This window comes from Anguilla rostrata, chromosome 5 (assembly GCF_018555375.3).
Source record: "Anguilla rostrata isolate EN2019 chromosome 5, ASM1855537v3, whole genome shotgun sequence".
NCBI lineage: Eukaryota > Metazoa > Chordata > Actinopteri > Anguilliformes > Anguillidae > Anguilla > Anguilla rostrata.
The window spans coordinates 42,971,177-42,996,235 of record NC_057937.1 but is presented as its reverse complement, the minus strand read 5'-3'; the positions used below and the strand labels follow the sequence as shown (position 1 = coordinate 42,996,235).

The 25,059-nt window shown below is 40.7% G+C and overlaps 1 protein-coding gene across 2 annotated transcripts; it reads left to right on the top strand.

Annotated features, from left to right (window-relative positions):
* The first annotated feature begins 2,431 nt into the window (after window positions 1–2,431).
* rab8b (RAB8B, member RAS oncogene family) lies at window positions 2,432–24,485 on the top strand. Of its 2 annotated transcripts, none has more exons than XM_064336341.1 (8): window positions 2,432–2,658; window positions 17,510–17,570; window positions 18,376–18,436; window positions 18,791–18,868; window positions 19,268–19,357; window positions 19,750–19,815; window positions 20,131–20,181; window positions 20,461–24,485. In XM_064336341.1, exons 1-8 carry the CDS (start codon window positions 2,535–2,537, stop codon window positions 20,551–20,553), a joined length of 624 nt encoding a protein of 207 aa, XP_064192411.1. In that variant the 5' UTR covers window positions 2,432–2,534; the 3' UTR covers window positions 20,554–24,485. The 2 variants fall into 2 exon arrangements, with proteins under 2 accessions (XP_064192411.1, XP_064192412.1); XM_064336342.1 differs by lacking the exon at window positions 2,432–2,658 and adding an exon at window positions 2,823–3,319.
* Window positions 24,486–25,059: the final 574 nt, after the last annotated feature.

The window sequence follows — 25,059 nt, the reverse complement described above, 5'->3', positions numbered from 1 at the left end:
TGGCCACATATCACAACTATGGTCGTATCTGTATTTAGGGCTGGTGTTGCCCCCTGGTGGACAGCACCACAACTCCTTTCCTGGAACCACAAAGCTTGAATTATTTTAAAACTTTAAATTAACCCCTTCGCGCAAGGCCCCTAGTGGTCTGCACATCGGTGTGCCTAGATTACTCAACTCAGACATCCATTGCTCCTGCAACCAAACTATGAGTTGAAACCAGAAACTCTGTTCTAGTTTAATTACTAGACAATACAGGACGACTATGCCAAATACGGAGTTTCGCAGCGCTACCATTGTCGTGCTGGTTGTTCGTTTAAGAGGGAGTGCAGTCCTGTCCCTTGCAGCTCTACCACTAGCTTGGCCTAGGTACACAGGTTCAGTATGATCTTTGAGTTGCTGCTGGACATGTGGGACCCTCCCTTTCCTTATTCTTGCAATATTGTGTAGCACTGCGCATGCAAAAATCATATATGCACTATCGGGTGCCACCGTCAGGCCATGAAGGCATTGGAATCTTCCCTTTACTTACCCAAAGGTAATTTCAATCCTGGCTCTTATCCTGGGAACAGCTGCATTGTCGCCTGCTTGAGGCCCAAGGGTGGGGTCTGGGTAGGGGGCCCTAAAGAAGGGCATGCAGAAGTAGCTCCTGTCCCCCAGGAGGATACCATGATAATGTCCTGCGGAATTATGTACTATTAGATCATGAGGGAATGTAGGAACATGTAAATAAGGCCATACAGGACTTTGCTTTTTTTCTACCATGCTCTAACCTAGAGCACAAGGTGGACTCCCAAAAGAAGCATGCATCATGGACAGATCCTAGGCCACTTTGCCTCAATATTACTGATGAGGCATGTAGAGTCACAGATAATCTGAGAATAAAAACATTTGTAATTTTCACCAGAATAATAATAATAATAATAATAATAATAATAATAATAATAATTCCTTGCATCTATATAGCACTTTTCTCACCAGCTGGCAAGTCAAAGCGCTTTAAAATGATGAGGGGAAAACTCACCTCAACCACCACCAATGTGCAACACTCACCCAGGTGATGGGTGCACAGCAGCCATTTTGCACCAGACGTTCACCAGTCACCACACATCAGCTGATGTGGAGAGGGAGAGAACCATTTCAGCCAATTAAATCAGCGGGTGATTAGGTGGCAGGTGGAGACAGCTAGGTTGGGAATTTAGCCAGGACACCAGGGAATCCCCTCCTCTTTGAAATGAGTGTCATGGGATCTTTAATGACCACAGTGAGTCAGACACCTTGGTTTAACTTCTCATCTAAAAAACAGCATTTCCTACAGCACAGTGTCCCCATTACTGCACTGGTACATTGTGGTTTTAATTATGACCAGATGGAACACCATTTCCAGCAGGAGCTTAGTTTTCCCATGAAGACTCCTATAGAAATACTAACCAACCCTAAATTTTCTTAGCTTCAATCATTCAGCACGAGCAGGGTACATGGTGGTATGGCTGTAGCTGAAGCAGAAACATAGGCCACATTCTTTGTATCAGAATTGTCACTATTGTTTCCTGAAGGTTATGAAACACTAACCTTTCCTGAAAGTTATGAAACACTGTGCCACTGTGTGTACATTCATGCAGTGGAATGACTTTTTATTAACATAATCCCCCTCATGTGCCCAGAAGGTGCTTTAATGGGACTGTGTACAGTCTAGCACACCAAGGACATTTGGAAACTGTATAGAAACATGTATTAGTTATGTAAATTGAAGGATTGTGAAGCCCTCATAAGAATCATATAAAATTTACCTGCGACTACATGCAAACCTTCCTTAATAGTGCTCACCCTTGCATGACCAGAAAATCTCATGATATGCATTTTCAATGAAAGTTACAGTTTCCTGACTGCTCGGCATATTATGACTTCCCTGATATTTTCAGCGTCGCCAACAGCATATAAAATGTGCCTGTTACCAGGACCCAAAATGTTAACTAACTAATCTTGTTAATTCAGTTAGCCACGTACGGAACAGGGCCCTGATTTGGAAAGCTCTGTGGATGTACAGTATCCTACTACTCAGCCTGCACTCTTATCCAAAAGGGTGATAATGACTGGCTGTCGTTACATGCTTTGTCACTTGAACCTCTAGATAACTTTACGAGGTACAAACCACCCGACATAAAGGTATACTTGATTGTGTAAAGCACACGTATTACATTTGCCAGATACAATCATTGGGCTGCGCTGGAACTAAAGTTAATCGGACCGATTAAACACAATTTTTTGGGTACGACGACTAATAACAGCTTTGTACATTCTCCAGTCTGCAAACAAAGACATTGCATGGGCAGATTGCCGCAGATAGAAATTGACAGTCAGCGATTTACCATCAAAAACTACACGGACCAAAACTCTATGCATGTGTTCTGCACGACAAGACAGCTATTGACGTCATTGGTCTCACGCCCTCTCTTCCCTTCACTGTATGGATACAGTGTGCTACTCTGCCCCGCTACATTGTCATTATCAAGCGGAGACAGCGGTGGGGGAAAATGGCGAAAACGTACGATTATCTGTTCAAACTCCTACTCATAGGAGACAGCGGAGTGGGCAAAACCTGTCTGCTCTTCAGGTTCAGCGAAGACGCATTCAACACCACCTTCATATCCACAATAGGTCAGTTTACACGGTTCTGTCTTTGTTGATCATTTGGAGTGCAAGAGAAGCATGCTGACTGAGTTAATGTTAGCTTGCTAGTAATACAAAACGATAAGAGGGCACTGACACGGGAAAAGGCCCCAAAACTAGCATGTTCATGTTCGCTACAGTTGTGGCTGGAAATGGCTTTACTGCAGCCATTAGTTACCTCTTGCTTGTTAATTGCATTTTGAAAAGACAGCGTACCGAAGCGTTCAGTTAAGCTAATTTGAATGCCACACGATATGAAAATCATTGATTGTTTAGCTAAACAGACAACAGTTATACATTTCGTAGCTATCTTGTTGCATTGGTACTGCCTTGATTTCTGAGATGAATCTGTCAATTGGGCATTCATGATTTCCATTCAGTACTTTATCACTGTGACTTGTAGGTTGCGCCAAATTAATACAGACAAGGGGATAATACTCAAATGTCTAGCTAGCTAAATACACAGACTACACGCTTGCTCTGTGATGCAGATAGAGTGTTATAACATTGGGTCATTCAGGACTAGAAAATGAAACTAGCTAGGTAGTTATACGGGTAATTAACGGTGCTTCCCTACCCTCATCGGAAAGGAGTGGTTGCAATGGAATGAATGGCGCAGGACAATGTTGAGCTTTACAGCTGATGCCGGGTAAACCCTCGCCTTCCAAACTGAATTTATGCTTTCGGCTTGTATAGCTTCATAGACGTAGCTATGTTTTACGTTGCACCTGAAAGATAAAGTTGTGGGTTACAGAGTATGTTGTTGGCTTTGGTATACAGCATATCATTTTGGGTAGGAAAGCTCATAGAACTGGTTGAAAACTTAAATGAAATCAGGTTGTTCAACATATTGGATGTGATTGTAGCGTACATGCTCCAATCGCGTCAGAATGTCATTGTTTTTATTTTGAGATGTTGTTACTAAGGAAATGGACAGTCACGTGAAATGTATAGAATTAGTTTGCCAAATGTAGTCACAAATTGTTCTTGCAAGAAAGAATTTACAGGCAGCACTTAATACAGGATGTTCAAAGCAGGAAGGTATCTTCCCTTGCTTCTGGGAGTATTTGAGTGCGTCAGTAATTTTGTGTTGAGGTTACCATTATTGTGACCGTTTGCACGTAGCCTAGTTGGAACCCACCAGTTTCTGTCCAACATAGTTAAATCATAATACTTTGATTTACAACAAATGGGATATTTGGCTAGAAACTTAAAAATACTGACAGGAACCTACTCACATTTTATATTTATATTCTCTTGAAACATGCCTTCTTACAGAACCTGCACCTGTATCTACATTCAGAGGAAAATCATCCACTCATCTTCCAATGTACTGCAAAATTACACATTAATGACTGTCTGTGTACTTACTGCACTATTAATAAACATCTCTACTTCTCTTAACTGACTAATTTCCAGGACTATAGAAATATTAATTTGACAGTTTTTGTAATCACTGTGTGCAGTAAAGTAACCTATATGTAAAGGTGAGACCATCGTGCTTCATTGAAGACCGTGTAGCAGTGTGCTGAGTATACAAAGTGTGCTTTTGCCCGGAAATCTTTTACTTGCTTCTAATTTCTCAGTTTGGTGAGTGAAAACAGCGGGGGCATGTAGCTCATGGTTTTGCAATGCGACTGCTCTGGGTTCTGGAGCATAGTGAACTTATTGATTAGGCAGAATTCAGAGTGAGTTTTGTGGAATTCCCAGGCTAGTGGAAATGGGGAAAGTCTGCAGTGATGTAATTGAGTTGCAGAAACAAACAGGAACCCCCTACAGTATGTCACCCATTCCATGGACTTTCATTTTCAACTAGAGTCCCTGCTGGAAAGTCCCATGAAGAATACAACAAAAGTACTGAATGAATACGTTTCATACAGAAAAAAACAGTGTTTTTTGTACAACTGGAAACCCTCATTAAATTGTAATATCAAATGTACAGAGCAGTATTTAGGCATAGTTTTTATTGTCACTATGAATCAGTAATTGAATAAGTAACCTTATAATAGTAGGCAATATTTTATATATGCAGAGTAGTTGAATCTGGTTTAAGAAGCTGGCAATTGGCCTACCACTCAGAAAAATATGTGTTTGTTACTCATTTGTTGAACTTTCAAATATTTGGCATGGCTTTCCTTCCTTATGTTTTTAGTTTGTGATATTTGAGTATCTGCCTCCTTTCTTGTAAACTTACTATTGTTGAATGCAGACCGAAATAAAAATTTCATTTCATTTCATTATTGCTGAAGTTATGTTTACAAGCCTGTTTTAGTGTTCCCCATGTGTCATGAACATATGATTTTGTTTGTTCATGTTTCAAATTATTTGAATTGTATAGGCTAATATTAATGTTTATACTGCTAAAATATATCCTTGTATGATTGTGATGTTTTCTGCATAATAATGGTAACCTTCATTTAGCTTAAACCTGATGTAATATGCTGTAGCCTGTATGCTATGATTTGTCTGCTCCAAGGTAATGCAACTAGCAGTTTATAGATGTTCCACTTTGAAATCATTATCATTCCTTGGATATTACATAATATATAAAAAATAAATATGCAAGATTGATGATCATGAACACTCATTCATCTGATGTGAAATGTCCTATCTAAAATTTTATTGATTATTTTAATTCCATTCTTGAGGTTTTCATTTTTGGTCAGGTGTGTAGACCTACAGTAGAAGTGGAACTGCTTGTGTTGTAAATTAAGGGAAATATCTCCCTGTTGGGTTAGCTATAACTGTAACTTGCACTCTACTGAAAAAAACTGGAAACCACTGGCTGAAACCCTGGGGATTTTCAAGACCAGGCTTGATACTGTGTTAGATTCTATCTAGTCTGTAGGTAATTGAAGCACTAGGTACAATTTACAATTTAGTCAGGAAAATTGCGAGCATTGTTGGGCTGAATGGCCTGTTCTTGTCATTATGTTATGTTATGTTATGTTAATTAAATCAAAAGTGTGATGAAGCATATGTAAGCAAGAGCTGTATTTATTATATTTCCTTACATAGTGATATCTTTGAGAGAAAACCATGGCTCTATTTCTGGTATGTGCAAATACCGGAGTATGTGAAACCTTAAACTCCTTTGTAAAAAAAAATATTGAGGACTGTATGGACTTCCCTCTTTTGTCTTTTCACAAAAAAAATATGAAAGGACACAGAGCTGCTTCTCTTCTGTGGGATTCATGTGTGAATGTAAATAGTTTTAACTGTCAGATATGAGAGCTCAGAACTCAGTTTACAGTGAATTGTAAGACTGGGGTGGGGGGTGAAGCATGGAGACTGACACTGTCAGTACTGCAGTGTTGTCCATGAAAACATTCTCCATTCAGAGGGGTTTGTTTGTTTTTTATTGGCCCAGTCAGTGTGAAAGCTGGGCTTTGGTCATCTATGAAATGAATCCTTTTGCAGTTAGAGTTGCATCTCTTGAGTCACTTGTGAATACCAGTTCATTGAAAAAAATCATGCCTTCAGAGGAAAGAACAGTTTCATTTCTCCCACAATTTAAACGGAACTATATAAACTATAGTAGGAATGATCCATTTTACATCCAACAGATGTGAGGTTTCTGTCATGAATTTCACTAGAGCCACAAGCTGAGCAAATGTGCTTAATGTAACATCATATCATATACACTGCACTAGAGCTAATATCACCTAATTCCCACAATAAAAAATGTAAGCAGGTTATGATTCATATTTGAAAATTATGCTGTTACTGCAGATGCAGAAATACCTTATGTGCTTATCTACTGAATGGTCAGAAATGGCTACACTATTCTGAGCTCATTGTTACAAAATAATGGCAGGAAAGTGTTTATTGCCTTTTGACCAGTCCTGTGCTGGAGTTAGCTTTGACATTATTCATACATTTTACACTGTGGAGCTGAGACCAGCAGAGCTGTTCCTAGAATTTTGGGGGCCCTAGGCAAAAAATAATTTGGGGGCCCCTCCAAAACATTGGCTACTCTTATTATGAGATCAAAGTCATTTCTATAGATTGGATGGCCTTCGCCCAGACAAAGCTGGTCCTCAGGCACTGGCAGCGAACATACTGTATTGTATCCACCATTGTATACAGTCATCCCAACCACAGGACAGCTTTTAACCACTCCAGGAGCGATTGATGGCCCCTGGGGTCGAGTTTCTCATGCACTGGTTCCACGCCAGTGGCCGGCAGTGTAGTACAATAGGTAAGGAACTGGTCTTGTAACTTAAACCATTGACACTGCCTAAATCTGCAGGGTACTCAGTCTGCATTGCTTCAGTATATATCCAGCTGTATAAATGGATGTTACAGTATGTAAAAAGTTATGTGCTCTGGATAAGAGCGTCTGCTAAATTACTCTAATTCCCCTTGTATTGTAACAGTTCTTCTAGTGGGCTCGGACCGTTGGATTCTGTTAGCCCAACATAGGGTTTTCTTGAAATAGGCCAAGAAAAATTAATGTTGATGTTGCTAGGCACATTAGCAATCTACATAAAATTCAGACCCCCCTCGCAGCTTCAATTACAAAGTCAGAAAATGGATCATATAAACGTCCTTGTCTCTCATGCTGACCCAGATGCCCTAGTACTGACTGAAACTTGGCTAAACACTAGTGTTGCTGATTCCACTGTAACGACTGCGGGTTAGAATATTTTTAGATCTGATAGAACTGGAAGGGCTGGTGGTGTAGCAATTTACATCAAATCATGCTTTCTGTCTGTGTGCTTCATTGAAAAATCTATTTGATTTTCTTGGTCTGAGATTACTCCTGGGACAGAAAAACTTGTCTATTTTAGTCGCCGTCCTCCTGTTGCTGAATATGCCATTGATCATTTTAGTGATTTGATCTCTGGTTGTACAGATTATGAATTAATTGGTATGGGATATTAATTTGGTTTTCTAAAAGACATACCTGATGAATACAAGGACGTCTGGTCTGATTTTAAAGGAGTACCATGGTGATTTTCACACTTTCTCGGTTTTATGTGCTATTTGCACAAGAGGCATTGAAGAAACACAGTAAGTAAAGTATTAAATATGTCCGTTCTGTATTTTTGGAGAAATATGCGTTTTAAATTCATCGTCCTATTTTCAACCGGTTGAGAAAGTTGTCATTTTTCTACGTCACGAATACAGTAACCACTCCCATTTCCACGCCCCGTAAAGAAATCTGACAGGACACACCGCCCTGCTGTTCAGACAATGCAAATATTTGACTAACGTTAGGTTCACTTAAATTAGAGTGCCTTTAGATTATTTCTGGTTATATTCATTTAGCTAGCTAGCTAACGTTAGCTAGCTAGGAGGTTTGCTTTCATAAGGCAATGTTATCGATAACGTTAGCTTGCTAGTTTGCTTTTATGAGGACGTTATAGTTGTGCTTTTATCTTAACTTGGCTAGCTAGATAGCAAAAATTATAATTGGATATAAGTCAACGTCCTTACCTTAGCTATCTATCGATACTTGATATACTACTAAGCTAGCTAGCTTGTGAAAATTCAGTCTCCCAAAGAGAGCGTATCATGGGGGGAGCTATAGTAACGGGGCACGGTCTGTCAATCATAGCTAACTGACAGTTCTCATTACCACGCCCAGACGGTTCGGGTGAATTTTTATAGTGGGAAATTTAGGCTTAGAAAAATACGTTTTAAAGTACATTGAAATGACTGAAGAATAAAAAAATTATGCACATTTGTTTTGTTGTTGCCTGAAGACAACTGGGAAGTGTCACGTTCAACCACCATGGTACTCCTTTAAACCAAACTCAGAATATCACAGGAGTAGCTTTTCTAAACTTGAAACACACTTTTCAGTAGACTAGTTAAAATGGTGGCTAATTGTTTTTGCTAAATGCAAAAGCTAAATATTACAGTTTGCTTACTAGTTCTGGCAGAAATGCATCACAATTCTGGAAATCAGCAAAGACTTGTAATAACTATCATAATTCTTCCCTTCCTGTACAGATTAATTATGAAAATTGCTTATTTACGATCTTGCCACAAATAGGAGCTCCCTTAATAAGCATTTTAATTATATTGCTGCTGGCCAACTCTTTGATAGAGAGCATCAAAACAGATCATCCATCAGTCCTTGACTTACATCCCCAATTTTACTCTTTCCCTATTTACCTCATCTGAAGTGTTAGCTGCACTTATATCTATTAACTCATATTATTCAACTTATTCACCTGGAGCTGATGGCCTAGATCTATTTTTTCTCAGACTTGCTGTGCCGCTAATTACAAAATGCATTCTGCCTATATATCATCTAACTAAACTATGAACAATAGTGTAATCCCCAAAGTTTGGAAGCCTGCCTATGTACTCCCTTTACATAAAGTGGGAGACTTTGGCGATTATAATTTCTGTGTTACCTTGCTTAGCAGAAATTTTAGGTCACTGATAAATGCGCAGCTTAAGGTGTTCCTGGCTAGTCTTTCAGTCTTATGTCACCAACAGTCTGGTTTTAAGTCTGAACATCACTGCTACCTCCTTAGTCAGAAATGATATTTTATCAGCTTTGGACAATCATCAATCCTGCGCAGTGATTTTTGTAGATTTGGCTTAGGCTCTCGATACGATTGATCATTTCATTCTTTTACGTAAACTCTCCTTAATTGGCCTCCATGCCACAGCTCTCAAGTGGTTCTAGAACATCCTCTCTTGTACTGTAGATCTGAGTGCATGGTTTTAGGTAGGCCTAGTAGCTATATGATCTGAATCATTGAGTGTCACAACAGGAGTTCCTCAGGATTCTACCTTATTAACACTCTTGTTTACCCTGTATATTAATGATCTTGTTCCTTCTATAACTTCTGCGCAGTTCCACTTTTATGCTGATGACGCAATTTATGGCCTTCGTCATTCTATACATATAACTGTTGAAAATCTTCTATCTGCTTTTAATTATTTGCTGCATGCACTGACAGATCTCAAGCCTGTGTTAAATTAATCTAAAACGAAATGCATGTTATTGATCAAAGGCAAGAAATTGTGAATACTCAAACCTGATGACGAATGCATTAAGTGGTGCTAGCATAGAGAAAGTCTCTAAATATCTAGGCATTTGGCCTGATGCCAAATTTACTTTTAAGACTCACATTGACAATCTGGTAAATAATTTAAGAATGAACCTGGTTTTCCTGTACTGGAACAAATCTTGTTTTCCTATGGCCTATAGGCAGAGGATAGTCAAGGGAATATTTTTCCATCTTGGACCATGGGGATCTATATAGGCATGCTCCTGTCTTAAAGGTCAAGTCAAATCTTGGTAAGACTGCCTTTAGATTCTGTGTTCCAGATACCTGGTACTCCTTGGAGCGAACCCTGAAACAAAATACTTTATTATCTCTAAATGAATTCAGAATGATGATAAATAATTTAGTTAGCTTAAGTTGTGAGTGTTTTAAGTGAATGCTTCCTAACGTTATAGGTATTTTAAATTTGGCAGAATAACTCCAGTGTAAATCTCGAGCAAAGGACACAATGTATTCTTTGATATATCCCCAGTAGGGTTGCCAGATTTAGAACTTGTAAAACCAGGCAGCATGCACAGCTGGAAGCGTAATCGCAAAAAGGTCATGAGCTGTCGGACGAGGGTTGGCAGGAAGGGGGTCGTCAGACCAGGGAGTCATTGACACTCAAACTCATTATTCATTACAAGCTACCAGCAAATTTCTTTCATCAATTACTTGGGACCAGTTGCAAACTGGACATGGACAAATCATTTAAAAACCAAACATTCCAGTTTGGAAACCCTAACCCACTGTGACTGGTACCGTGTATGTCACCTGGATTGGCATGACACCATACTTTTCCTCTCTGCCGTTCCAATTATTTGAGAGTAGGATTATGGACAAATCCAGGATGTGTCCTTATTTTAGCCTTATAAATGCCATGGATATGAGGGTAATTGTACCAGAAATGGTTGGGGAGCTTTTCTTGTCATATTTTGTGCTGTTAGAAAACAGATGACTTAGAGTAAATAAAAGTCAACAGCATAATGTTATACCTTTAAAAAATAGTTTTTGAGAATGGATGCTTTGATCTTGTATTTGAGTCAAATTAAGTTGTGTTATGTAGGTGTGACTTACAACTCACACACCATGCACTTCAGAGGTACTAGGCCTGAATTATTGAACTCAAAAAAAGTCTCTGATTTCAGATCCCAGAGAAATACTACTACGTTATAATTTTAAATATAAAATTATAAGTTTCAATTTGAAATTTTTGTGTTTTCCTTTTCATGTGTGTGATCATGTGTTCTTATATAATTTGGCCATATTAAGCACAATTCTGCCACTTGTTTTAGCCATAGACGTTAGATAAATATGGGCAAAGTCACTGTGATGTCACCCATTGATTCTCCATGGGCTTGGTGAAAAGTGTTTTGAATCCTGGGAAGAGCAATTTGTGGGCACTGCCATGTTGTACAAATTTGTGCCAGATCCTGCGCCGTAGAGACATGAAGTCCAGTTGTCCACTAAGCACGTGAGATACAGTGACTTGGCAGTGATTCAAACTGTCCAGAGATTATTCCACAAAATATGACGGTCTTGTCCAAATAACACAATAATTAGCCTATAACAAATCAGCACATGGAGAGACATTAGACGTGGAAAAAACACCTATTGCAACTAAATTTTCTTATGGAAGAAAATGATTGACTTTGTACTTTGACTGCATTGATACCATTGACTTGCATTAAAACAGAAACACGTATGTTGGAGCCAACCGCACTGGCGCTAATGAGCAACATCTCTCAACAAGACAAATTGAGCTTCAAAAACGCAGCCCGGTTTTGCCGACTTAGTTTTAGCAGAAATAAACAGCTGCCAGCTGGTGTGGTGGTATCATCCCTTCTATGTCTTACTACTCATTTAATATTAAATAATGTGTCTGCAATGTTCAGGCTGTAAGCATGCACTGCAGGCTAGTGTTTCCCACAAGGAAATTCTCGCTCATTTCAAATCTGTTTTATTTTCTGTAAAATGTGGGCCAAAAAAGTGGTGTTCCCCTCCATTCGAATGTAATTCAGTGTATACCCATGTAATGCACTGAATTTACTTAATTATTTTGAATGTTATTTTAGAAAATTTTGGTTGCTTGTTGAAATTCTTTTGTTTCCCTTAGTGTTATTTCCATTTGAAATTAAACAGAAACAACAACAGAAGACCTGTATTGCTGCATTTCCCCTGTGGTGCGGATGGCAGGTGACTGAAATGAAGCAAATTGGTTGTGAGCTGTGTCATGTCCAATAGAGCAGAAGCACTCTGCTTGTTTCCAAGGCAAAGTGAGGCAAAGCAGAGTCAAAATGCTTTTTTCAAATCCAACTTAAATCTGCGTATATATACATATATAAATATATATATATATTTTTTTTTTTCTTCCAACTTTGAATGCCCAGTCATATTTCTATACCCATTCCATCACTGAAACTTCCTCTCTTTGATTTGGGAGAAAGAACTATGTGTCGCCAATTGCTGGATCTTCTTACTTTGCAGTACTCTGAAGTCATTTTGTACAGTTCGTACACAGTTGGCACATATACTGCAACCCAAATAATCAGTGACGTCACTCTTATGTTATTAGCGGGGGCCATACCTTATGACCATATCCTAAGTAATGCAATAGCCAGTTGTGAACTAGGTCTGCACTATAACCCAGTGCTGTAGAAGGACATCCTATCTTCAGTCTTATGTAGATGCCTTTAATTAACAGACAGTTTCCACTGTTTATTTCAGTGGAACTTCTGTAGAAAAATATCACTCCCTACTCTTATTGTTTTAAAGGTTGCCTTTCGTGCGTGAGTCAGTGTTGTGACTTCTACAGGCTCTCATGCCTTTCCTGTGTGTATAGGCTGGTCCTCCACAGCCATTGTCTTTGTCTGTGAAAGTCGTAAAATTTCAGAAAAATCCGATTGGCTGTAAAAAAGACTGCTTCATTTAATTATGTGTTGCCTCAACCCATTAAAAAGGACCTAAGATTAGAGCTATCATCATTAGTAAGTTTTGTTTAATAAATGTGTTGTTGGCCCAAAATAATAGGCTACTTCCCGCGATGTTTAAATGGTAAGCTATTCTTTTCCTTGAAGTTGTCCGCTTATTTTAAGATGGAGTTGGATTTGGGTGATTTAGCACATGTGCTGTTACAACCTGGCAGAGCCTGTTGAAAATTGAAACCTTTACCTGCCATTAAAGTAGCCATGTTTTTATTTTGAGCTTGCTTTATGAAGTTGGTGAAGAAGATATCTTTGGAAATGTTATTTATTTATGAAAACTTACTTTACTTCATTGAATTGCAGGCATTTAGCAGATGGTCTTATCCAGCAACTTACTCAGCTGGATAAATCGGCTTTATTTCACATTAAACCTATTTGCTTCCCAGTGCCCTATACTACTAGCCATCACCTGACATATTTAACGGTAAAAGTATGGAACCAAAATATTAGCTTTGTGTTAAGGTGTTCTGCTAACATTTTTATGAGCCTAGAAGGATTAATTTCAGGTAGGCTATCGGATGGACATATTGTCTTATATGAATGGGGTGGGGACAATGGCACATAGAGTAATTCAGCAAATGCTGTATCATTGCTAATACCACATTAAATCTTCCAAAACATTTTTGTTTGATGATCTTTATATCGTTTTACATGAGCGCAGCAGATGTGAGCCTGTGATTTTGCGTGGTGGATTCTCACCCAGCCGAAAAGCATTTTTTCATGTTTAGTGAAAACAGCAAAATTTGTGTCATGAAGTGCTTGCGTGTGTTTTTCATCAGAGAAAAACAAACTGACTTTGGATATCAACACTCCCCAAATAAACCCAGAACACTATAGAATTCTGTTCTCAAAATGACTGCTTTACCTTTGACTGAATTCTCAGCAGTTTTTTATAATCGTTGTTTTGAGAAACAAGAAATGTTTGAGGTCCTTTTGGAAAAATCGCCCAGTAATTTTGGTTAGTGAAGCTCCATTCTTACAGGTCTCTTGGTCACAAGCCACTGTTTTTTCCCCATGTTTCACACCCAGGGAGAGTAAGTGAAGGATCGTGTTGGTTTGTGTGCCGACACACTGTGATCCATATTGAGCTCAGTGCTTTTCTGGATCATTTCCCTGCGGCCCCGGGGAGCTGGGTATGCAGCCAGGGCCTAGTGGAGGGTGGGGGGATGCAGAAGGCATATGAGCCAGGAAACTCCAAAGCTTTCAGTGCTGTTAAAAAAGATTGAGGGCTGTACCGTGCTGCTCTGCCCTGTGGGCCCCAAGGTTCAGGCTAAGCCCTTGCAAGATTACTCAGTCATTGAATTTCCCCCGTTTTTCCCCTGATGACGTGGAATTGCTGTTTGCGTCTCTGTGCCTCCCACACTTGTGTGAAGCACTACAGCTGAAGTGTGTGCGCTCCTGTTATACAGTCCCCTGAAAGCCGCTGACCCTTTTCCACACTACAGGCCACACAGTGCTACAGGAGAACTAGCAGTGCGAGGCTAGGCTCTGCTTGACAGCTAACATGTGGGCGTGTGGTGGGGTGTAGGGAGGTACTAATGGCAAGTGCTTTTATGGTTTGAACAATTCAGGACCACAAGGGCACTTGCAGTTTGTTGTAGCTGGAAGCAAGGGTCAAGATTTCCCATTTGGAAGGAAGTTAATGAAGGCACTCCTGATCTCTGGTTCTTTGTGTTGGTTAAGTGTGCGCTGGGATCGCGGTAGAGCCACGCCCTTCCCTTGTTCGGTCCCGTCCGGTCTGCGGTGACTCAAGCGAACAGAAGGCTTTCTAAAGGCCCTGGATCTCGTGACAGTGTGCTGGTTGGGTTATAGAGGAAAATTTGGGGGTGGGGGGGGGGGGTTCCTGCATTCTTCTGCCAGCTCAGAACTGTGGCGACATCACTTCCTCTCTGCCCAGAGAAAGGTCAGGGCCCCTAGGCCCTGGCCACAATGCAGGCTTCCCCATCCGCCGCAGACAAGCATCTCCATTCCGCTTCCTGGGGTTTGGCGAGAGTGCAGTCATGAGGCTCGTGCTCTTCCTCTCAAATGAGCACACGCTCAAACGTGTTTCCTTTGCTCTCTGCAGTTGAATGCGAACCTCGCAGTTGACCGTTGAGATGTTTCTTAAACACTTTTTGTTTGCTTCAAATACAGCATTTGTGTTCTGCAACTTGTCCGCTTCATGTAGAAGAAAGTACCATGAATCACTATAGTTCTATGCTAACTCAACAAAAAAAAAACATTACATTTTTTAATTCTGTATAATTTTTAGTCACATTTAATTAACGGTACTATTTGGCTGCTTTCAGAAGCATTTCAGTTCATCAGCTTGCTGTAGGTCTCGGTGTTGCCTGTGCTTCATTATCTAAACCCTGACCTCACAACAGGTGGACTCCGCCCCGCACCATACGCTGCGTTCTCGCTGAACCGCCGCGTCGCCTGATTAAAGCGGTGGCGTTTAGCCCCGCCCCTCCCCCGCAAGCGTACTCGCGGGGGTCACAGGAAAGGGGAGGAGGCGGACGGCGCTACGGCCGGTGGGCCGAGGCACATCTTCCCGGAAACGGCGAGCTGCCGGCGGGCGCGAGCGTGCTCCCGGCTCACCGTCTGTGGCGCACACCACTTCCTGTGCCTGTCTGTCACATGCTGCGCGAGTAACAGCCTGCTCTGCCCCATCTTATGGCTCATTAACTCATTCAGTCAGTCTGAGCATTTGTGCTGGCTGCCTAGCACAACAGTTTTGGTTCTGAATGTTTGCCTGTCCCACTAAAGGCTAAATAACAAACAAGATGTTGTTTTGTCTGTCCAGTATAAGGTTATATAGCTGTATTTTGTATTTTTAAAAGCCTTTTTTGCAAATTTCTTTTTTGACTGAGAAAAACGGGCTGTCTGTAATGCAGGTTTCCCCCTTCTGGATAGTGGACATTTTTTTTGCAGTTTTTTTTTCTGTACCTGTGCTATTCTATTTTATTCTGTTTTGTATTGGAAGTCACACCAGGTCCTTTTTCAAAACTGCAGTGTTTGCTCTTGCAGGCAGATTCTCGAAGTCAAAACCACACGCCCTGTATCACATCTGTCCTTTTCTCACTTGCTGTGTCCACACTTATTGGGTTTTTGATCCTCAGAGAGTGCTGTTAGTCATCAAGGCATCTTTTCAGAAGATGGGCTAGTGTTAGGAAGCCAGCAGGGGTTTTAGCCCTCTGGTGTACAACAGTTGGCTGGGAGGGAGGTGAGGATATGAACAATGGGCAGAGACAGCTGTTGCTCAAGTTTATTGCGATGGTTTCTTATTAAGGGGGCATGTAGTCTGAATGAGGTTATTTAAGTTCAAGCTTTATGAACTGTGGCTTTGGGGCTTTTGGTAGCAGCTATGTTTCAGGGCAGGTGAGTTCATTGGATTAATCCTGGTTTAGTCTATAACAGGGGTACTCAGTTCTGGTTCAGGAGGGCTACAGTGTCTACAATGCACTCAGCTCTGGTCCTAGAGGTCTAAAGTGGCTGTAGGCTTTGGTCCCTTCTTGTTTCTTGACAGCTTGATTGAAGTCATGGGCCATGTCCGAAACAGCTTACTTGCCTACTATTGAGTATACTAATTCCACGTGTCCCAAATGGTCCACTAGTCCTCTGTATAGTGAACTAACTAGGGTGTCGGCTGATACCCTAGCTAGTCCACTGCCTAGGGAACTTGTGAACCACTGGAGACATGGCTATGGGCTTAATTGGACAGTTCTATTGCTGGTGAGCTGGAAAACCTGCAGGGCTGGGGAAGTCATTCATGACAGATGTTGAACTGCTATTATTTGGCATGGGAGTTATTGTGCGGGTCCAGGCTGGGTTCTAATGGCCCTGATTTGAATGCAGCGTGAGCATGTCCAGACTGGGCTGTAATGGTTTCCTGCTCCCTTGGCTTTTAGCCGTAAAAGCAAGGCTGAAAGTAAAAGATAGTAAAATACATTTCACTTTAAGGGAAATATGACCGATCTAACAACCAATCAGCTGTGAGCATTTGGCTCCTCAGTGTATCCTAAATGAATGTATGCAGAGATGCTGCCAAGGTGACTCTCAGAGTTGTGCTGTAGCATTTGCTGTACTGCGCCTGCCCAGTTCCCCTCCCCCCACACCTTCTAATCTAATTCAACCCAGCAAAACTGCAGTGGCAAAGCTTAGTGACTGCATTAAAGAATAGGAATGCAAGAGGTCAAGGTGCGGCCGGATTGGCGGGTGGGCCACTAGGGCTTGTGTGGGTACTTTTCTGAGGTGCTGTTGTTATTCATGCCGGGTAGCGGTGAGGTGTTTGTCACTGTCACTTTAGCCATGGAGGTTTGCAGGGCCAATGCCGAATAATCACCCAACTGTTTCTGTGCAAATCATCGGGTGCTTCTGTCAGGGTCAGAGGTCAGGTTTCAAAATCTCACTGTGAATTAATGCAGGTTATTTCTGTCACAAAGATAAGTGGCCCTGCAGCCTGGTTTCATATCCACTGTGTGTCCATTGCAGCTTCATGCAGATTCTGGGTGCGTTTGCCTGCATTTTACAGGGTTTCTAAAAAGCCATTGTTAAGAGGTTTGTGTGGTGCACCCAGCTAAAGAACAGGCTCTCAGCACAGTGGAGAACAGCTTGATCTGGAGCGGAAGCTTAACTGCGCCTGTGAAAAAACTGGCAACTGAGCTTCTCAGCTGCTATAGCCCCACAGTGCTATGGATCTGATTTGATAAGGGGGTGAGGGGTGCTATTTAATCAAATCCATTGTGGCGTGGGACAAAAGCAGGCTGTGGTGGAATTACCTTCTTGGGCCCTGCGTGCGTTTCGCTGGATGGTCATGTGAAAAGCATTGACACACTTTCTCCCCCTCTGCTGTGATTCCAGGGATCGACTTCAAGATTAGAACAATAGAACTGGACGGCAAGAAAATTAAGCTCCAAATATGGTAAGTAGCATACACACTGTCTAAACTGTGCTTGTGAGCATGTGTGTTTCTCTGTGTGTGCTTAGTCTGGTATTATGCTAGCCTGTCTTTGCTGAAATACTTCAATTCTTCTGTGGATGATATTTTCTTGTGGGGCCTGCCGAGACATACATGCTGATTGTTTTCATGGTCTATGAAATTGAGCCGTGCAGTTTGTATAGAGGAGTAGGTTAGGGGTGGAACTGACTAAACCCAGCTGTACGGAGCTCTCTTAGTTTCATCCTGCCGTGCCAGTGGGTATCTGCGCCTATTTGAAGAGCACAAATCTCATGACCCGCATTTGTAACTCCTGACACAGAGGAGCAGACTAGTGAGAATATCAGTCAGCAGTGTGGAGCGACTGCAGATGTGGAGTGAGTGAAGTGAGAAGCAGAGGTCTGTTAGGGGCTGGGGGGGCACGTGAACGGGAGTGGGTGGTTTAGTCCTATGTGACAGAACAAGTCCACTCTGCAAGATAAAAATCTACTCAGTTTGCTGAGGTAAGGAGGACACCAAACGGTTTTAAAATGAAAGCTTCGATCTAGGCTGAATTTAAATGTGTGCCTTTGTCTTTCATGAGGACACTGTATGTAGATGGGGTGGATTTAACAGTTTATAGCCAGAGTGGAGTTAAATGTGTGTTTGTGGCTTTTTCACAGAGGCAGTTTACAGGTGGAGTGTGATTGTCTTTCACAGATTATAACTGTTATTGTGTCCGTTAGCTGGAGAAGATTTGAATGCGTGTTTGTTTGCTGGAGTGGAATCAGACATTTTATGTCTTTCACAGGGACACGGCAGGGCAGGAGAGGTTCAGGACCATCACCACGGCTTACTATCGCGGAGCGATGGTGAGATGACTCCCGCCTTCACAGAACCACCTTTCACAGACACTGTGGGAGTCCTCTTTCCCGTCATATGCACACTTAAAACTTCAGGGTCCCAATTGACCAGGAGGCTAAGGATTAGTTAAAAAATGAAAAACAAACCGGAGCCAGATATGGTTTCAGTTCAGCTGGCAGGTTGTGATTGCTCTAACCCAGCTGACATCCGGTAAAGCACGACAAGCTGATTTGGAAAGTTGAGAAATGTTTGCGCCTGTGCAGGGATGTTGTATGTTCGATTGAGCATCGCCTGTGTGATTCACAAGCATACTGCTGTTTATTTATATTGCTGATGTACTGACCCGTCCTCTTGATGCCCAGGGCATAATGCTGGTGTATGACATCACCAATGAGAAATCCTTCGAAAACATCAAGAATTGGATCCGGAACATCGAGGAGGTGAGCCCCAAAATAGTTTATGATACAAATGCTGCACGTTGTGTTTCAGGTTATAGTCTCAGGTAATACTATATTTATTGTTTCAGGTAATATTTCATGCATAACAATACATTTTTCATGATATTAAATCTAGATGCACAATAATATTGGGGTAATATTAGTATCAGCCAAAAAGTTATGACGGATTGTATTTGATTTGGGATTGTTGCATTCACTTTAACTGATTTCAAGTGAATTAGCCATAAAATGAAAAGACTGTGTATGTTTTAGAGCAAATGAGAAACATAGCATGAGCATGGTGACATGCTCTCCTGGCTGGCAGCTCTTTCCCTGTGTCAGATGTAATTCATGTGTTCTCCATGTTTCAAATGCAGTTTTTCTTGTTTTTCCTGTTTCTAGCATGCATCTTCAGACGTGGAGAGGATGATCCTAGGGAACAAATGTGACATGAACGACAAGAGACAAGTGTACAAAGAGAGGGGAGAAAAGGTAGGTTGGATTTCCTGTTCTACCTCCCCCTGAAAGTCTTTTATTAGAAAGTTTCTGTGGTTTTCAGTATCAGTTTCAGCGTACATTGACAGCTGTCAATTCTGAAAGTTCACCACTCATCAGCCAAGGTGCTGAGGGAAGATTTTTACCAGATAGGCCAATCAGTAAACCAGATTAGGAATTGGCTGGGATGCTGGTGAACTCCTACTGTTTATGTTGTGTGGAATCATTACCAATCACACTGACCTCAGTTGATCTTCTCTTCTGGAAGACTGATAACATACCATTTGCATTGTCTTTAGTGTGATGATATATCACGGTTTGTGATTGAAACAATAATGACATGTGGTATCAATGATGGCTGTTAATTTTGCTAATCTTTTTTATTTCAGTTAGCAATAGATTATGGGATCAAATTCCTGGAAACCAGTGCAAAATCCAGCATAAATGTGGAAGAGGTAAGAAAAATACACATCGTATCACTTCTGATTATGACTGACAAACTTTAAATAATATACAATGGACTGTTTGTCACCTTTACTTTTTTTGTTGTTAATTTTAAGTTGTTCTGTAATGTTTCATAACGTTTTTATTCCCACCTGTCTTTGTATCTTTTCAGTTTAAAATAGCATTATATAGCTACATAAAATAGCATATTAATGTAGCTATATAATGCTCTTATGTTGAGTGCGTTGTAAAAGAAAGGGGTTACTCCCTCGCTTTGCAAATGGCAGATTTTAATGTTCTTCTTTGTTGCATTGAATCTTTAACAGGCCTTTTTCACACTCGGGAGAGACATCATGACAAGACTCAACAGAAAAATGGTGAGTGTGTGCTTTGAGGTGATCACTGTAATTGAGGAACTGAATCCGGGCGGAGGAGAGAGTGCAGAATGATCCATTCTGTGTGCCGTACCTATAGATGTCTAAGGTCATTCTGAGCTGCATTTGTGCCTCCATTACATTCCTCCATCAGGCCTTAGGCAATACTATTGAGAAAATAGAATTCAGGGAAAGAAATTCAGTGTACCACTCTAACCGAAGACCGTGCTCCTTAAGCCGACTCAATCCCATCACCACCCCCGCTTCCATTTTCTCTGGCAGAATGACAGCAATCCGTCAGGTGGAGGGGGACCGGTGAAGATCACGGAGAGCCGATCCAAGAAGAGCAGCTTCTTCCGATGCGCGCTGCTCTAACGGAACTCTGCACCTCCGCGGACCAAACACAGACCTCTTCTCTCTGCTTCCTCGGGAGGGCGCCATGCCTCCCAGCCATAACCCAGGGCTCTCAGCCGGCTGCTGCCGGGGGCCGCCTGTTCCCTCCGCCTCGGTGGGGGGGAAGTCTCTTTGTCCCGTCTCAAAAAGAAGAAACGAAAGCTGAAAAAAGGAGCATGTACGTGGACCTGCTGATGAGGCGTCAGTGTTGACCTCCCCTGGCACCTTGACCTCCGTGAACCGTAGCAGAGCCTTGACCTCCCCGTCTCTGGGATTCACTTGGCCCTTTTTTTCTGACTACATACCCAGATTTGTGTCTTTGTCCCAGGCTTAAACTTTGCTTACTGCCTAATGCTTTTAGCAGGACAACACACCTTTTGATTGGAATCCTTGTTTTAATGTTGTCTTCGCATTTGCACACTTCTTGGGTGCCCTTGATATCTTTTTTACTATGAGAAGGATTCTATCCATGATCATTAAACACACTTCAGCATCCCAAGTCTAAATGCCCAGTCATTATAGCCAGAGTTGTTACAAAAACGAGAAGAGGTGCACCACAACAAGCTGCTTCAGTATGAAAGAGAAGTGTGAGCGTTTTCTTTTTCCCTAGACTTTGCTTTTATTTTCTACCAAAGCTTATCGTGTCATCTTGATCAGTTGAGTCAGTTGCTTAGTGACGGTAGTTTACAGCTGTTTAATTGCGCTTTAAATAATGGCCTGTTTCGTATTGACGGTTCTGTGTCATAGCCTTGGACATGGGAAATAAAAAGAAGGATAGGAAAAGCTATGTGCAAACATTCGGCTTTTAATAACAGATTAACAAGCTGTGACTGAAGCTATGCTTGATTGCATTGAATAGCTGTAATACAGCACTTTTATAAAAACAGTAGTATATTAGCAAGAATGTCTAAGTAGGTGTTTGTGGTTTAGAAACCTTTTGAGTACAGCTGTCTGGTGATTATTGCCACCGTATGGTGTAGTGGAGGGAGGTAGCAATGCTGGCACTTTGAGTGAAAAGCACCTTGGAGAGGACTTCACTTGTATGATTCTTCAGAAAAATTCAGAAATTAGCTTTTTTAAGTTCCCTTCAGTGTACTTTTCACCTACCTTCTCCAAGCTATTATCGCTTGGAGAACTGTGCAGAACTATTTCAGTCATCAAAGGTGTGCAATAGTGTACTTTGGTTCAAGGACTTTCTGCTCTAGTTGTTTTTAACAAATGATCTAATGAGAATAAATTGAAATCGACAAATTATAACATATCAAATGTATCTAACTAGGGGGGATATCTTTCTTACTTTTGAGTGTCTTTGCGGCTTTTATTGTTATTTTATGTTTAAATTCAACAGGCTTTGCCATGCATAATTGATGCACATCATAGCGCATTGCATCTTCTCCTGTGGAAGACACTTGCTTCTTGCATCTCAAGTAAATGAGACCACAGGGGGGCACTGTTTGGTTGTGAGGTGAGACGAGGGAAGGGCAGATCTCTATGCTAGTGTTTGTTGAAGCAGCGGCAGACTTGAGCTGTGCTGTGACATGCATTTAATGCAAATTTCTTATGAGTAGTTCATGTATTATTATATTTTTGTATGTAATCTTCCAAAAACATGGAATTCTTACACCATGCTCTCTAAGAACGTGTGAAACCATAGGAGAACCACTTTATGCATGCCTGTGTAAATTCCCTGTAAGCTAAATTACTGAAATGTCATGCATCACTTGTTGATTAATCCATGATTTTATTTCATATTAATATTAGCACTGTCACTGTCATTTTTTAAAAATGTTATTGAGTGCAGCCTGTTAATTTTTTATTCTTTCTTTCAGAAAACAAAGTTGTATAATGTAAAAGATTTTTTGCATTGTTTACAAAAGCTGTTCTTCAGTATTAACTCTTTCTTTAGCTGCACTTTACCTTGTGTGTTTTTGCTCTTAATGTAAGGGTGGATGTTTTTTTTTTACACAGGTGACAATAAAAGTCACACTCGTGCCGATTTTCAGGTTGAACGCATTTCATAGTACAACTGAAGACTAGCGACAGGCATAGCTTTTGTGACCTAACAACTTAAATCCTGGGCTGTGATTGGGCAAAGTGTCCTTTAGGAAGTAACCACTGCAGTTCACTTTACGGGTTGACACAACAACTAATCGCCATAACAACCTCATGCAGTGAGGCGGTATTTCAGTTTTCATGAGAGTCGGATAAGATTGAGAAATCAATTGCACCGATCAAAGCTGTTGCATTGTAGCGCAATATGTATTGAGGTATTTAAAGTCATTTTTACTGTATACCTTATAGTATGGGCACCTCCAAAATGTGAAACATTTTGAATTTGTCTTGTTTAAAAAAAAAAAAAAAAAAGTTCAATCATTTTCTTAACTTTGATGCCGTAGCCTGTCAGTACACCCCAAGTCTCAGCTGAAGGTAAATAAATTTGAATTTTGTTGACACACTCGTCCCAACTCCTGTAAAACCTGTATTTGTTTACCCACCCCAGTAAATTCTGGTTAATTTGTATTTCTCTGTGCAATGAAAGAATGTTGTTTTGACTGTGTCCTACTGTACTTAAGTGTAAATTGAAAGTGCTTCACAGAGAAAGAAACATTCTGGCTCTGTCATACAGACATATTGCCGTGAAAAAAATTGGCCCCTATATTGATTTCCTCTGTTGCATATTTGTAACACTGAATGGTTTCCGATCTTTGGACGAATGTAATATTCGACAAAGGGAGCTTGAGTAAACACGAAACACATTTCAATTTTTTTTATTTCATTTATTTAATAAAAAAAGTTATCCAACACCCATATCACTTGTGAAAAAGTAATTACCCCCTTAAACTACACTGGTTGCACCACCTTTAGCAGCAATAACTGCAACCAAACACTTACTAGAATTTGATATCAGTCTTTCACATTGCTGTGGAGGAATTTTAGCCCACTCTTTGCATAACTGCTTTAATTCAGACAAACTGGTAGTTTTCCGAGCATGAACTGCTCGTCTCATGTCCTGCCACAGCATCTCTGTTGGGTTCATGTCCGGACTTAGACTACATCACTCCAAAACTTTCATTTTGTTTCTTTTCAGTGAACTTGCTTTTGTGCTTTGGATCATTGTCTTGCTGCTTAACCCAATTACACTTCAGCTTCAGCTCACGGCCAGATGACAGGACATGAATTCTCTGGTACAGCACAGTGCATGATTCCTTCAAGTCATCCAGGACCAGAGGCAGCAAAGCATCCCCACACCATCATGCTACCTCCACCATGTTGGACTTTTGGGATGATGTTCTTATTGCGAAATGCTGTATTTGCTTTATGCAAAACAGAATGGGACACGTCATCCAACAAGTTCCACTTTTGACTTTTAGCAGTGGTTTCTACCTTGCAAATCTTCCATAAATTATTATTGTGGAGTCATGAACTCACTGACCTTAGCTGCGGCTAGAGGGGCTTTTTTTCTGGGATCTTTTGTGACTTCCGGGTTGCCATGCCCCTGGAGAAATTTTGGCAGGCTGGACGCTCTTGTGAAGTTTCACCACTGATTCAAGTGTTTTCCATGTGGAGATAATGGCTCTTACAGTGGTGGAGTCCCAGTCTGAACCTTATAAATGGCTTTGTAACCCTTTCCAGACTGATATATTTTAACACATTTTTTCCTCATCTCTTCTGGAATTTACTCTGATTGTGGTGTTTTTGTAGAAACTTTGTGATGACTGCTTCACTTTGATGGTAAAGTTCAATATGAGTGAGTTTTAGATACCACTGGGCTGGCTGCAATCAAGCCTGGCTGTGTTCAGTCAGCTGAATCTAATTGTCATTTCAATTTGGGTAATTGGTGGAGTGAGTAAAGGGGTGATTTTTCACATGAATGATAACTTTTTTCATTAAAGAAGTGAAATAATGTAAAAATATGTTTTGTGTTTACTCTGTTTCTCTTTGTCTAATGTTACATTTTGTCTAATTATCTGAAACCATTCAGTGTGACAAATATTTAATAGAGGAAATCAGGAAGAAGGAGGCTTTTTCACAGCACTGTATTATCACCTCCAGAATTGGACCATTTCCATTCAGAGGGGATCGTGACTAATTTGAACAAATTTTAATGCTTTCTTGTTTCCATAAATGAAAGTTCACAGACTCACTTTGTAGTTAGATTAATGTTTTGTAAGATGGTCATAAACTTGAGTGATAACTCTTGCTAAAATGAGTTCAACAATTTATTTCTCAAAAACCTGACATTTAATGAATGCGCTGTTTGTAGCTATATTTCATTTATTACCATCCATGGATTACATGGATACTGAAATCATAATGTATACTTTTACACTTATGGGGCCACACATTAACTGATACTTTATATGTGTGTACATATTGTATACATGTTTGTAACACAGTTCTCTGATGATGTAACAATGAAACCATTCCATTGAAGAAATTTCATTATGTCATGCTGCAAATGGCATTATAATTCACAGCTTCCTTCTG